A 16,076-nucleotide genomic window follows, 5' to 3' on the forward strand; every position below is an offset into this window, starting at 1 on the left:
ATGCTCCTTAATGAAGTAAATGTGCTTCACCGAGGGCCGTGCAGACACACATCACCCAGAGACAGGCCTGAGGCGCGTTAAGCACTTCATCAGCATGCATCTCGAGGACACGCTCATTACAGCCTCCATTATCACCAATCAACTCCAATCAAAGACCTTCGCTGCGCGGCCCGGACTCATGGCGGCTCATTCGGATCAATCCAGACTCTAGAGCGACGCCGGGTGAGAGTTTCTAGAGGCTCCAGTGAGACGCACAGCATGCAGAACTCCATCAGCATGAATCTTCACTGAGGCTCCTGATCCAGAAACTAGTCTCGGGTCAGTTCTGACGGGCAAGCTTCAGGATAAAGAGAAACAAACGATGAAATGCAACTGAATCACATATAATCATCAGAACAGAAAACAAGACATACACTGAACAGTTTTCACTAAGAAATTACTCACATTTCACAAACCATTACAAATAAATGACAAGTAACACACTGAATTAAAGAAGAAATTTAGAAAAATTGATGGTATTTTCTAAGATACTCGTATAATCAGTGTAGTGTTTAAGGGAGGTTCGCACCACAAAAAAAGCTTATCTTAGTATTTTTGTCTTGTTTCTAGTCAAAATATCTAAAAATTCTTAAATCAAGCTGCATTCAAGCTTCTTTTAGAGAAGCGAAATGATGTAAGATATTTATTCTTGTTTCCAGGGGAAAACTAAATGAAGTGATTTTTGCTTAAAACAAGTAAAATATCTGCCAGTGAGGCAAGTAAATTACTCTTAAAACAAGATTATATTTCGCACCCCACCGGCAGATATTTTTACTTGTTTCAAGCAAAATTCACTTCATTTAGTTTTTTCACCTGGATCTTGATTTAAGAACTTTTAGATATTTTGACTAGAAACAAGACAAAAATACTAAGTAAGTTAAGTAATTCTGAGGTGAATTATTGTCTCCTAAAAACTTCAAACATCACAATTCAAGAGATATTTAAATCAAGCTATCATGTTAAGCTGCTGATCTGGAGTCAGTCTCTCTGTCTGTGTGTCTAACCCTCTCTTTTACAGAGATTCCTGTGTCTCTGTGTCTCTGTGTCTCTGGATGAAGGAAAGGCCTTGAGTTGAGCAGCTGATGTTCTCTGAGATCCAGCAGCAGAACAGATGCATCATGAGACGTGTTTCTCTCTGCACTGCCACAGAAACACAGAAACACAGCGTGTGAGTGTCAGTCTAAACTATTCATCTTGTACAAACTACATTTATTTGGTTATACGACAATAAAACACTGACTTTATCTTGATTCAGGTAATATAAAGGTAAAAATACTATTAATACTATACTATACTATGACAGATATTGACACGTGTGTAAATGTGATTTCTAAGATCTTCAGCATGTCTCAGATCTTTTAATTAGCCAGCAGAGGACGCTGCTGCGCTGCTCATGAATAATGCTAATCAGCTGCTCAGTGGTGATTGGTCACATAATTCACACATGATCGTGACATCACTGATTATCACTAGATCAAACCATCAGCTTGTGGTTGAGAGTCTGTAGGGTGTGTTAATGTTCCTGTGTGTGTGTGTGTGAGTGAGTGAGTGAGTGAGTGAGTGTGTGTGTGTGAGAGAGTGTGTGTGTGTGTGTGTGTGTGTGTGAGTGAGTGAGTGAGTGAGTGAGTGTGTGTGTGTGAGAGAGTGTGTGTGTGTGTGTGTGTGTGTGTGAGTGAGTGAGTGAGTGAGTGAGTGTGTGTGTGTGAGAGAGTGTGTGTGTGTGTGTGTGTGTGTGTGAGTGAGTGAGTGAGTGAGTGAGTGTGTGTGTGTGAGAGAGTGTGTGTGTGTGTGTGTGTGTGTGTGAGTGAGTGAGTGAGTGAGTGAGTGTGTGTGTGTGAGAGAGTGTGTGTGTGTGTGTGTGTGTGTGTGAGTGAGTGAGTGAGTGAGTGAGTGTGTGTGTGTGAGAGAGTGTGTGTGTGTGTGTGTGTGTGTGTGAGTGAGTGAGTGAGTGTGAGTGTGTGTGTGTGTGTGTGTGTTTGTGTGTGAGTGTGTGTGTTTGTTTGTTTGTGCGGGTGTGTGTCTGTTGTCACTCCCTCATCATATTGCTCTTGTCAAACCAGTTTCTCTGGATCTGATGCAAATCAGTGTGTGTTTTCCAGTCTACAACTGAATAAAATGGTGAGAATTGAGTTTCCACAAACAACCCCTGACACTGCTTTCACTCAATACAGTAATCCCTTGATTGATTTGGGTTTTCCTCCTCATACGTAGAGCACAGACGCAGGTTACTGTGGTCTCTGTGTGGTTTCTCAAACGAGAAACTGTGACACACACGAGAGAAACGGCAAGACGAGACTCGACCGCGGGGCGGTTCCTGGCTCTTTATTTCCGTCTCATTGGCTCAGAGAGTGAGTTTCAGTGTCTTCAACACTTTCAGTTCCCTTCATACCCGAGACGCTGCTGGACGCTCAGAGATGGCAGGAACGCTGGGAATATTTGGGATATGTCTGCTCTGCGCTGGTAAGTAAGCTTTAATCTGTTTGAATGTGTGTGTGTGTGTGTGTGTGTGTGTGTGTGTGTGTTTACTCATCAGTGTGTAGGTGAGCCAGAACGACAATCACACTCACCTGTGGGTCACTTCATACGCTTCTGAATAGAGCAGACAAATAAAGTTCAGAATTAATGAAATGTTACTTTCACACTAAGGTCACAGCTAGTAGTTTTCCACCTGAATCTCAGTTATGGGATGGTAATCATGCTGCTTTGGCTGTAGGCCGTGTCTCAGATCTCACCTGATCGCAGCGGCGGCTCTGAGCCAACGCCCCAAACACACCGAGCACCCCAAACCCCCGCAGAACACTTCACCTCGACATCATCTCAAGGCTTTCTCATACACCGCAATGAAATAACATGAGAGCAAACTGATTTTATCTCTTGAGCTAAAAACCTCAGTAATCTCGCTCTGAGAACTCCATTGGGTCTCACGAGATGTGAAAGACAAACAGTTGAGCGGTAACAATATAAGTAATTCATATACATTTTTGTCATAATTGTTTGTATGTTTTTCTGTGGGTAATAGTACTGGTTAAAGTTGGGAATCATTAAGATTTTTAAAAGAAGATTTCTGAAAGAAGTCACCAGGGCTGCATTTATTTGATCAAAAATACAGTAAAAATTCTGAAATATTTTTACTATTTAAAACAGCTATTTTCTATGTGAGTATCTGTTAAACTGTAATGTATTTCTGTGATGCGCAGCTGTATTTTCAGCATCATTACTCCAGTCTTCAGTGTCACATGATCTTCAGAAATCATGCTAATATGCTGATTTGCTGCTCAAGAAACATTTCTGATTGCTTTCTTTCAATTCATCAAAGAATATCCTAAAAGTAATCTATCACAGCTATTTTAAATTGTACTAATATATTTCACAATACTCCTGTTTTTCCTTGATCAAATAAATGCAGCCTTGGTGAGCAGAAGAGACTTCTTTTTAAACCATTTAAACAATGTCAAGACGATGCAGTGTTAAATGCAAACTATAGTTCATGAAGTGCTTTCTAGTCACATTTTTGTGTTTGACAGGGGTTCACATGACGTCAGGCATGACCGTAAACATCCCAGATAAAGTATATAAGATTGCGAGGGGCGATAATGTGGTGATACCCTGCACTTTCACACCGAGTGCAACTCTCTCATCAATATCATGGACGACAGATCCAGACGTCAAGGACGAACCAGAGGTAATAAACAGACAGATTCATCACAGGAATCATTCAGTACAGAACAGCTAACAACACTTGTGCTCGTGCATATATCCCCGCTGACCTAAGCGTGGCCACCCCACTCAAAACTGCAGTTTTTGTTCCTTTTCTTGACAAGAAATGCATTTATTAAAGCGCGCAACCACCGTATCTCTTCATGACCACATCAAACGGGAGACTTTTCAGACTTTTCACGTATGTATAGCATCACATTAAAGAACGTCGCTCAAATGCATGTACTAAAAGATTGTGCAATTCGAGATTGCACAAGTAAACTAGAAAACATGCACAATTTTTTGCGCAAATTTTTTTTTTTTTTTTACAAACGAAAATGAAACCATTTTGCATTCTGGCATTTATGTGCTGTTGACTTCCGGCCTTTTTTTCTTCTTCTTTTTATTTTTATCACTATCTGCATGTCTCATCTATGAGTATGCAGTGTTGGAGAACAAGCTTTTGGGGGGTGTTGAGAACCAGAACCAAGCTGACTGAGCAATAAAGCTAGTGAGCCCCTTTATTAAAATACCTGGAGGTGGGGAATAATACACACATTGTTATATTCACTCAGCATTACTTGATCTAATTCACAAATATCTCAATTACAATTTAGTAGAAATTAATTGTATTCAGTTGTGTTTTAGGCACTAACACAGTCCAATACTTTATAGTCAATCACATTTTTATATTGAAATAATGAAGATTTCTGTGCCACCCCAGACTGCTGGCCCCTCACTGGACACCCCTATAAAAACATCCCGGCTCCGCCAAGCCTGCTGAATAAAACAATAGCAACCATCACAGAAATTCTTATGGTTTCCAGTTCTACTACAAATACCATTACAAACCATCAACTTTTAACCAATAAAACAACTAAAATGGTTTCCTGTTGTGTGTTTTAGGACATATTCTATTTTAACAAGCCACCAACAGAAGGCGACCAGTTGCCAGTAGAGACCCACAGGGTCCATTACAGTTTCCATTAAAACCAATACAAGTCCCATTATAACCAGTACAAATTCTGTGATGGTTTCTATTGGGTTTTTTTTCAGGGATGGAGCTGTGTTAATGTTTTGTTATTGATTGTACTGTTTTTATACAGATTAACGTCGTAGGTTACTTCACTACCGGGAGTAAAACTAAGGTATACAATAAATATAAAGGCCGGGCAAACATAGAGGTGGATCTGCAGAAAGGAACAGCCAACCTGCAGCTCCAGAGCGTCACCAGCGCCGACACACGGGACTATGAGTGCAAAGTTCAGGATCCGGACGATGAGGAGGGCCGTCTGTCTGACAAGGCCAGTCTCGTGGTCCTGGGTAAGAGACGCCACCGTCCTCCGAACCCTGCAGAGAGATGCTTATGAACGACTGTACTGTGTGTGTGGAGGATCAGCGGTCAGATCTCTTCAGTAATCAACTCTCAAGTCCTGTGCTGGCAAAATGAGTCACATTGAGCAAATGTTCAAAAATGAGTTATTTTTATTTTCAGTTATCTATAAAGTCGATAAGTCAGCAAAGTTAATTTTGAGAAAAATCGGGTTAAAGTTTTTTTTTAACAATATTTATTTTTAAAGCACATTTAAAAACAACCGAAGCTGACCAAAGTGCTGTATAGAATAGAATAAAACTCAGAAATAAAATGAATAAAACAAGAACACCAAGTTTTCTGAAGGTTCCAAAGCAAAATCACCAGCAACGTTGCATCTTTTCCTCCAGTTCTTTTCTTAATTATAATTACTGTATTATGCAGCTATTTTTATTTTATCTTTGTTAATATAAATAAGAACAGATGCAAAAAAACTATACAAATATAAGAAAGAAACAAATAATGCATTACCTTTTTCATTTTACATTTAAACAAAAGCATTAAAATAAGAAAAACAAATAATCAAATGTAAAAATCCATTTAGTGTGTTAATTACAAATAAACTGATTATTAAAACTACAACCCTCAAGGCATCCTAAGTGTATATGACTTTCTCCTTTCAGACAAATCCAATCCGAGTTATATTTAAAAACGTCCTGGCTCTTCCAAGCTTAATAATGGCAGTGGATGGGTGTTTCTTTTCAACAGTCCAAAAGAAGCCTAATAAAGTGCATTCATCCATAATAAAAAGTGCCTCACATGGCTCCGGGGGTGAATAAAGGCCTCCTGCAGCAAATCAATCAGTTTTTGTAAGAAAAATATCCATATTTAAAACGTTATAATCACTAATCTCTAGCTTCCGCTAACTGTCATATGCGCGTTCACCAAAGAAAGCCTTTCCAGCGGATGACGAAGGACGAGAAGTGAAGAGAAGTGACGAACGCGGAAGCGCAGAGGAGAGAGCAAAACAAAACACTGGTCACGAATTAGAAGTACAAAATGAGGATTTGTAAAGAAAATGTCGGAGGATTTCGTTATAAGCCAAGAGGAGACTGGTTCTCCTTTGCTAAAGTAAGGAAACTTTGCTTCCTTTGCTCCTGTTAACGAACGTTAGTTCGCGCGAGACTAGCATATTCTCACCAGAGCTTACGCTACGCTGATGTCCTATACATCATCCATCGGAAGGACTTCCGACAGTTTGCGCAAGCTAGAGAAAACTGTTTATAACGTTTTAAATATGGATATTTTTCTTTAAAAAACGCATGGGTTCGCTACAGGAGGCTTTCATTCACCCCCCGGGGCCCCCTGAGGCACTTTTTATGATGGATGGATGCGCTTTATTGGACTTCTTTTGGACTACTGAAAAATAACAGCCATTCACTGCCATTATAAAGCTAGAAAGAGCCATAATTTTTTTTATATAACTCGGATTGGATTCGTCTGAAAGAAGAAAGTCACCTATGATGCCTTGAGGGGGGAGTAAATCATGGGCTAATTTTAATTTTAACTCTTTAAGACAACAGATTATGTTTGCGTGAACTTAAATACTGTAATTCTGTGTATACGTGTATATGTATCAGGATCGTGCGCTTTTAGAAGTGCCTTTATGCGGGAGAAAAGGTACTCCTCTTAGAAAACGTACAAATAAAGATAATTGTAGATGTTTAGTTCCTATTTGGAGCATTGGGATTGCTAGACGAGGGCTTAATGACCTAATTTTTGTGAAAACCTCAAATTCGACTAAAATCGACATTTTTTCACTTTTTTTGCGTTTCGCTCAAAATTAGCCTGTGTGCATTCACACTCATTTTGCCAGCACTGTCACAAATGTGCATGCTACGATGACGTGTGTGTTCTTGTTGTGTGCCAGTGGCTCCATCACAACCCATCTGCAATGTTGTCGGGAAGGCAGAATACTTCCAGAACATCGAACTGACCTGCCGCTCCGAGGAGGGAACGCCGACACCGACCTACAAATGGCAAAGCTACAACGTCAATAACGTCCCTCGACCGCTGCCGCTCAAGGCCTCTGAACGTACGTGTGTGTGACACTGCTCAAATACATGCTGAAAGCTTCTTCTCCTGCATCGACAATGAGTGTGTGTGTGTGTGTGTGTGTGTGTGTGTGTGTGTGTGTGTGTCCTCAGAAAACGGGGCTTTGTCGCTTGTTAATATTTCCATGGACACATCTGGCTACTACATCTGCACATCCACCAACGAAATCAGATCTGCGAAGTGTAATGTGACCCTGCGCGTCGATCCACGTAAGAAACTAAGAACTGATCTGTCGTAACCTATAGTCATGACCAGTGTTGGGCTCGTTACTCAAAACATTTCATTTATTACTCGTTACTAGTTACTCCTTTCAAAAGTAACATTATTACTTATTACTTTCTGGCAACAGTAATTAGTTACACTACTAGTTACATTACTTTTCCTGCACGACCAACATAAATTGTAATTGCGTATCTTACCCAAACAATTATTCTGAAATGTTACTATTTCTGTCTTATCATTTGGCCAAAATCCACATTGGATCACAGTCAGAAGTTATTACAAACACTCAGTGGTGATTGATAGTGACGTTTAAATAAAAGTGTTGTATTAACCTCATTAATTGTCATGTGTAGCTTGAAGCTAATTGTAGCTATAATTTCTGTTACCCATGTATGATTATATCTCATGATGAATTTTATCTGAATCTTCCCATCTTGCCTGCTGCACTGGTGACTTCATGTGTTCACGAGTCTGAAAATTCTGAAAATAAATCTAGGAAATATTGGATTGTTGGACTTCAAATCAGTGGGCGAGCTGTTTTATGGATGGCAACTGTAATATTATTTTACACTTTAGTTTAAGGTGTCCTTGTTACACGTTACATGTATTTACTCTTGTAATAACAATTGATTATGCATAATTACATGCAAGTAACCCTAAGCCGAACCTTAATCCTAACCATATAGTAAGTACATGTAGTTAATTAATATTACAAAGTACTTAAATATATAATTACACTGTAACAAAGACGCCTTACAATAAAGTGTAACCCTGAAATCTTATTAGTATTTACTTACCCTACTAGTTACTGCTCAAAGTAATATTATTACTAGTAACTAGTTACTGCCCAACCCTGGTCATGACTAACCCAACCATCTCTTGTCCTCTAGCGTCCTTGAACATGGCCTCCACGGCGGGGATCATCGGGGGCGTTGTTGGCGTGGCTGTTTTTGTGGGAATCATCATCTGCTGCTGCTGCTACTGCCGTCGCCGGAGGGAAAAAGCTGAGGAATACGCAATGAGGTACATGAGAAACACATCTCGCACAGCTCGCTGTGGGTGTCCGCTCAGCTTTATTCCTCTGTGTTCGCAGGACTCCTGAAGGAGGAGAGTTCACAGACAAGGACCCTGTAGAGAAAGAGGACGACCGCGACGAACACGTGAACTACGAGGAAGAGCGTTTTAACCCCCTACATGTGCTCTACGCTCTTCTGATGCTGGTCTTTTAACTGTCCAAACTACTTGGCTAAAAACTATGGGTGATCGGGCTTTCTCTTCTTTGGCTCCTAAATTGTGGGATTCCCTGCCCTCTGAGATTAGGAATGCAGAATCCCTTAGTGTTTTTAAATCCTCCCTTAAAACTTACTTTTTTAGGGTAGCTTTTATGTGATTTATGTGATTAATTTGTTTTTTTTTTATTAATTTGGATATTAATTAGTAACATGAAACGCACTCAAAATGCAAAATATTGAAGAAAAATATTATTGAAATGAAATATAGTATATTCATTTCATTTCACAAAAACAAAATTACACGATTATGGCCGCCGGTCAGTTTTGACCACGAACAACACAAGTGTGACTCACCAGTGAACAACACCAGAGGGTTAAATGAAGACTGATTTAATCTGCAGCCTGTTGTCGCCCGCGGCTCTTCCTCGCGGCTCTCCGTGACCCAAATCCACTTAGAGAGCCAGTAGTAGAGAGAGGGCTGCTTTCGAGCTTGCCGTATCTCACTCTTCGGGTTCTGCTAACAAACACAAGGCGTTTCTCTCAGGGAAAACAGACGAATGAGGCTCGCTGGTTTTCTGCTGCAGACGGAAGGTGCTAAATGTGGAGTAACGCTGGCGCAGAGCTCTTCAGGTTCGGCTGTCAAACACTGCATAATGGCTTCTATACGGAGGCTGCTGCAGACCGCGGGTTATTGATCGGTGGAGGCTGAGCAATCAAATGAAACAAGCATTAATTATGTAACAGTGAGCTGTAAAGCGCACGCATCTGAGCCTTTAAATAGCTGCACGTTTCATCGGCGATCCTGCAGAAACACAGAGTTTCTCAAGCAGTGAGACGCACCTGAGCGTGACCTTCTGCCCCAACCATGTCAGCAAACACAATCACAGTCTTCATCTGCCCTCTGAATTCATGCTCTTTCATCAGTAATCGCTGTCCCTTTCAGAATGAGGAACATTTACACACTTCATATAAAAGCTGCTGAGGTTCTCAAAACATCAAGGGCGAGTGAATGAACTCCGATATGCATCATTTTAATCACGTGATACACATCAGCTAACAGTAATCAGGTTTGTCACCAGTGTTGGGCTAGTTACTCAAAAAATGTAATTTATTACTCATTACTAGTTTCTCCTTTCAAAAGTAATATTATTACATTACTTATTACTTTCTGGCAACAGTAATTAGTTACACTACTAGTTACATTACTTTTCCTGCACGACCAACATAAATTGTAATTGCGTATCTTACCCAAACAATTATTCTGAAATGTTACTATTTCTGTCTTATCATTTGGCCAAAATCCACATTGGATCACAGTCAGAAGTTATTACAAACACTCAGTGGTGATTGATAGTGACGTTTAAATAAAAGTGTTGTATTAACCTCATTAATTGTCATGTGTAGCTTGAAGCTAATTGTAGCTATAATTTCTGTTACCCATGTATGATTATATTTCATGATGTATTTTATCAAAAGAAATTACATACGTTCATAAGAAAATGTTTCGTTTTCTAAAAAGATGTTTAATTATAGTAATATAATTTTATATCAGGATCAGAGGGATGTGATGCCAGAGTAAAGTAATGCCACAACTTACACATAAGTGTTCAGATCATCTTTTCTCCTCACAAAATCAATGTAATGGCAAGATTGTAAGCTTTTTCATATTCCAAGCTTGCCTGCTGCTCTGGTGACTTCATGTGTTCATGAATTATAAAAATTCTGAAAATAAATCTAAGAATTATTGGATTGTTGGACAGTAGGGGTTGAGGCATTGAAAGTAACTAACTAAGGAGCTGTTTTATGGATAGGTAACTAATATTATTACTGAAGCCTCCACGGTCGGGGGCGTTGTTGGCGTGGCTGTTTTTGTGGGAATCATCATCTGCTGCTGCTGCTACTGCTGCTACTGCAGGGAAAAAGCTGAGGAATACGCAATGAGGTACATGAGAAACACATCTCGCACAGCTCGCTGTGGGTGTCCGCTCAGCTTTATTCCTCTGTGTTCGCAGGACTCCTGAAGGAGGAGAGTTCACAGACAAGGACCCTGTAGAGAAAGAGGACGACCGCGACGAACACGTGAACTACGAGGAAGAGCGCTTTTTTTGCGTTTCGCTCAAAATTAGCCTGTGTGCATTCACACTCATTTTGCCAGCACTGTCACAAATGTGCATGCTACGATGACGTGTGTGTTCTTGTTGTGTGCCAGTGGCTCCATCACAACCCATCTGCAATGTTGTCGGGAAGGCAGAATACTTCCAGAACATCGAACTGACCTGCCGCTCCGAGGAGGGAACGCCGACACCGACCTACAAATGGCAAAGCTACAACGTCAATAACGTCCCTCGACCGCTGCCGCTCAAGGCCTCTGAACGTACGTGTGTGTGACACTGCTCAAATACATGCTGAAAGCTTCTTCTCCTGCATCGACAATGAGTGTGTGTGTGTGTGTGTGTGTGTGTGTGTGTGTGTGTGTCTCCTCAGAAAACGGGGCTTTGTCGCTTGTTAATATTTCCATGGACACATCTGGCTACTACATCTGCACATCCACCAACGAAATCAGATCTGCGAAGTGTAATGTGACCCTGCGCGTCGATCCACGTAAGAAACTAAGAACTGATCTGTCGTAACCTATAGTCATGACCAGTGTTGGGCTCGTTACTCAAAACATTTCATTTATTACTCGTTACTAGTTACTCCTTTCAAAAGTAACATTATTACTTATTACTTTCTGGCAACAGTAATTAGTTACACTACTAGTTACATTACTTTTCCTGCACGACCAACATAAATTGTAATTGCGTATCTTACCCAAACAATTATTCTGAAATGTTACTATTTCTGTCTTATCATTTGGCCAAAATCCACATTGGATCACAGTCAGAAGTTATTACAAACACTCAGTGGTGATTGATAGTGACGTTTAAATAAAAGTGTTGTATTAACCTCATTAATTGTCATGTGTAGCTTGAAGCTAATTGTAGCTATAATTTCTGTTACCCATGTATGATTATATCTCATGATGAATTTTATCTGAATCTTCCCATCTTGCCTGCTGCACTGGTGACTTCATGTGTTCACGAGTCTGAAAATTCTGAAAATAAATCTAGGAAATATTGGATTGTTGGACTTCAAATCAGTGGGCGAGCTGTTTTATGGATGGCAACTGTAATATTATTTTACACTTTAGTTTAAGGTGTCCTTGTTACACGTTACATGTATTTACTCTTGTAATAACAATTGATTATGCATAATTACATGCAAGTAACCCTAAGCCGAACCTTAATCCTAACCATATAGTAAGTACATGTAGTTAATTAATATTACAAAGTACTTAAATATATAATTACACTGTAACAAAGACGCCTTACAATAAAGTGTAACCCTGAAATCTTATTAGTATTTACTTACCCTACTAGTTACTGCTCAAAGTAATATTATTACTAGTAACTAGTTACTGCCCAACCCTGGTCATGACTAACCCAACCATCTCTTGTCCTCTAGCGTCCTTGAACATGGCCTCCACGGCGGGGATCATCGGGGGCGTTGTTGGCGTGGCTGTTTTTGTGGGAATCATCATCTGCTGCTGCTGCTACTGCCGTCGCCGGAGGGAAAAAGCTGAGGAATACGCAATGAGGTACATGAGAAACACATCTCGCACAGCTCGCTGTGGGTGTCCGCTCAGCTTTATTCCTCTGTGTTCGCAGGACTCCTGAAGGAGGAGAGTTCACAGACAAGGACCCTGTAGAGAAAGAGGACGACCGCGACGAACACGTGAACTACGAGGAAGAGCGTCGCGTGAAAAGCGCAGACAGACTTGATCTGCCTGACGACCGCAGCGAGAGGAGCTACGATCGCCGCAGCGACTACGACGACCGAAGAGATCACTACACCGACAGACGAGATGATCGCAGTGACCGGCGCGAGAGGTACGACAGAGACGACCGCCGCGACCGCTACGACGATGGCAGAGAACATTACGATGATCGCAGAGACCGCTACGATGACCGTCGCGACCACTACGACGATCGCAGAGACCGCTACGACAGCGACCGCTACGACAGTCGCGACAGACCGCCCAGCATTCCACCGAATAAACCCAAAGAACCGAGGAACTGAGTTCAGCAGACGCGGAGTCGATCCTCAGAAATACGCAGAAACTAGAGAAAATGGACAACTAATCCACTTACTAAAAAACTAATCGTTTTTGTGTCTCATATGCTAGATATGAGATTTGACAGAATAAGGGCGTGTTCACACTTGGCGTCTTTTTTGACAAGAAAAAGTTGACAAGAGCGCTTAGTAAAATAAGCGTATAGCGTGTAGTATAGTAAAATAAAAAGCTGGTAGCGTTTTAACAACAGTATATAACAACAACAGTAGCCTAGTGCTGTGTGCTGCAGAAATGTCAAGAAAAAAGTTGGCTCTTGCGTTGGCTTTTGAAGTTAACAGGGAGGAGAATGTCGGTTCACAATGACGTTTATGTGTGCGTGACATTATACGGGGAAGGAAACGGTATGGTGCTTACAACAATTTAGTCCAGGAGGAGAGTTGGATGATGCACGGTTTGCAGAATATTTTAGACTAGACAGAGTTTTGTGCTCACATCGTACAACTCCTTGTGCTCCAAAGCTAGTATGATCTATCTACCTGCTATCTTCTCCATTTCTTCTTGTTGTTTTTGTTGTTATGGAAACAACTCGCTGCTGGCTTCTCATTGGTCAGCTGTCAAAAAGGCACTTGACGTAGGCCGTTTTTTTCAGAAAAGTTGTAACTTTTTTCAAGTTGAAAAGAGCTGCGGAAAAAGATGCCAACGGTGGCATTTTAAAAAGCGCTCAGGACATTTTTGAAAACATGGCTTACTCCCGTGTGAAATAAAGCAATAAGCTCCAAGAAGCCGTGGTTTATAGTGAATTTATAACAGCTAAGGGGTATTGTTAGGTACGACGCGAAGCGGAGTTATAGCTGTTATAAATTCACTGTAAACCACAGCTTCACGGGGCTTATTGCTTTTATAAAACGGTTATTCCATATACACAGTAAGGTTTCACAAAATAAAACAGAGCAAATAAAGTGTAATGATATTAATAAAAACAGTATTCTTCCACCAAACAATGTAGCTCCTCAGAAACAGTTGTGGTTGCAACAAAGTGGTTGCCGAGCAACAGACAAACGTAAACAAAGGTGTATGTTACTTTGTAGAGTCATTTACAACAGCTTCGAACGCGGATCAGCCAATCAGAATCAAGCACCGGAACTATCCGCTTTATAATGTAAAACAGATGCTGGCAGCTTCAAAAAAGACTCCAAGTGTGAACATAACCTAAAAGGGCTTTAATAAATCTACACTGACACACTTCAGTGTCGTGGCCATTTAGTCTCTTATGCGTTTATATTTTTTAATGTGAAATACTCTTATAACGGTGTGTAAGCGGGATGATGGGGTTGGTTTGCTTTGATTTTACTGCTGTTCATTTGTATTGTGAAAGGCTGTTGCTGTATTCACGTCTATGTTCAAAAGAGCCTTGTCTCATATTTACTTTATTTTTCAGATTTTTGTTGACTCTTTGTTGACATGTTTCATGTGGGATTTTTCTAAACTCGTGTCTTCTTAACTGCATTTATAGGAATAAGTAGTGTGAATCAGTTAGATTTCAGTTTCATTTGTTTTTGTATGGTTTCAGAATAAAACATTGAAGCAAAAGTCTTCTGATGGTGGACAAATGGGTTTCACTGAAGTTCCTGATTCAGTTGTTTAACATTCAAGCTTCTGTTTTAAACTGTGACAGAGTGAAGCTGAACTGCGGTGGTTAGTTTCCTAACTATAACCCATTTATGGTCATCTATTGTCCAACCACTTCTCTCTTCATTATGATTCATTGTTATGAAAAGTGGTCCTGTTGCTCTTGATGATGTCAATCTGAGTTTTGCACCTGGCCATTTTCAGCTAGGATGTAATTAAATATTCTTAAACATTAAAGTTGAATCATGTCAAGGAAAACATATTCACCTGTATATGACAGAAATGTATTGTTCAACCTAGAGAAGATCATGCTGTTTTTTATGATTAATTTGTTATGATTTTGATTGATTTCTATATACTTTATGTTCTGATATTGTTTCTCATGTAATTTATTTTGTAGGATGTTATATGACATTCATTAAATGCATGTATTTACTCCAGTTATTATTTCTCAGTGTGAGAGTATTTTTAGAAAGTGTTGACTAAATGACAGATGTTGAACATTAGCATGCAGTCACACAGTATGGGTAAGTTAAAGCAACGGGAACCTGCTGTTTAGGGGAACAGGTGTTTTTACATCTCAAAATGTAAAAAATAGAATTTAGCATTGTTTTGCGTACAGATTGCATTTCTCATCATTATTGACTGTCTGCTTTACATTTCTGGCAGACACTTTCATCCAAACTGACTTACAGTACATTTACAGCTTTCATTTTTCAGGTTCATTTATTTCCTGGGAATCGAACCCACGACCCTGGTGTCGCAAGCACAATGATCTACTGTTTGAACTACAGGAAACCATGGTCACTATAGTTAAACCCCGCCCCATTCACACGGGGCGTCGGCGTCAACGCCTCTCGTTTACTTTGAATGGATTGACAAGCGTTGCCGAAATGAATTGTGGGTCCGTCGCGTCGCGTTGGGTCCGTTGCTCGCGGCAGAAGTTGAAAACTTTTCAAGTGCCAACGCAGGCGTCAACCAATCAGATCGCCTTATGCAAATACTTTTACTACAATAAAACTATGGTTAATTTTCTTAAGGGATGTAAGAGAGCGGGGCTTGTTGTCACACACTCTGTAACACTGTAACACAAACTGTAACGGAATGTATTTGTAACTGAACATTCTTATTGATTCATTAACTGATCCACTGATTATAAGTTATATTCTTAAATTCTAAAAATATATTTTTGTCTAGTGATTAACACGTAAATGTAATAAAGGCTTTATTTGAGGTAAAACCATGGTTCATGTTCGTAAGAGATGAGCTGCTACACCTGATAGAAACACTAGAGGGCGAAGTCATTATTGATACAAGTCCAATATCAAACTTCAAATTTACTTGAATTGATACTTAGAGAAACTTGATGATCGTTAACATTTTAAAGAGTTTGCTGTTTGTTAAAGCTGTACAGGAAAACTGAAGCATTAAATAAGGGTTGAATTTTCTCATAGAGATTTATTGTTTATGCTTTGTATACTTCTGACGAGTATTTCGAGAGAACAGGGTTATTAAATAATGAAATGATGAATGTGTGTAATAATGTTGCTGAAACTCCTCATCTGTGACCCTGCAGCACAAAAGCAGTCTTAAGTCGCTGGGGTATATTTGTAGCAATAGCCAACAATACATTGTATGGGTCACAATTATAGATTATTATTTTATGCCAAAAATCATTAGGATATTAAGTAAAGATCGTGTTCCATGAAGATATTTT

The 16,076-nt window shown here is 40.0% G+C and overlaps 1 protein-coding gene across 1 annotated transcript; it reads left to right on the forward strand.

Moving 5' to 3' along the window:
* The first annotated feature begins 2,374 nt into the window (after window positions 1–2,374).
* gpa33a (glycoprotein A33 (transmembrane), paralog a) lies at window positions 2,375–13,521 on the forward strand. Its single transcript, XM_016451991.1, has 7 exons — window positions 2,375–2,499; window positions 3,564–3,721; window positions 4,842–5,058; window positions 6,978–7,142; window positions 7,255–7,371; window positions 8,275–8,407; window positions 12,324–13,521. Exons 1-7 carry the CDS (start codon window positions 2,454–2,456, stop codon window positions 12,733–12,735), a joined length of 1,248 nt encoding a protein of 415 aa, XP_016307477.1. The 5' UTR covers window positions 2,375–2,453; the 3' UTR covers window positions 12,736–13,521.
* Window positions 13,522–16,076: the final 2,555 nt, after the last annotated feature.

The sequence above is a fragment of the Sinocyclocheilus anshuiensis genome, unplaced genomic scaffold (assembly GCF_001515605.1).
Source record: "Sinocyclocheilus anshuiensis isolate Anshui unplaced genomic scaffold, SAMN03320099.WGS_v1.1 scaffold1128, whole genome shotgun sequence".
NCBI lineage: Eukaryota > Metazoa > Chordata > Actinopteri > Cypriniformes > Cyprinidae > Sinocyclocheilus > Sinocyclocheilus anshuiensis.

Excerpts from the sequence above, each read along its gene's own strand:
- gpa33a (XM_016451991.1), top strand. The coding sequence starts at position 2,454 with ATGGCAGGAACGCTGGGAATATTTGGGATATGTCTGCTCTGCGCTG. Across the intron at positions 3,722-4,841 it reads ACGTCAAGGACGAACCAGAG|ATTAACGTCGTAGGTTACTT; the intron begins GTAATAAACAGA and ends GTTTTTATACAG. Across the intron at positions 8,408-12,323 it reads GCTGAGGAATACGCAATGAG|GACTCCTGAAGGAGGAGAGT; the intron begins GTACATGAGAAA and ends CTGTGTTCGCAG.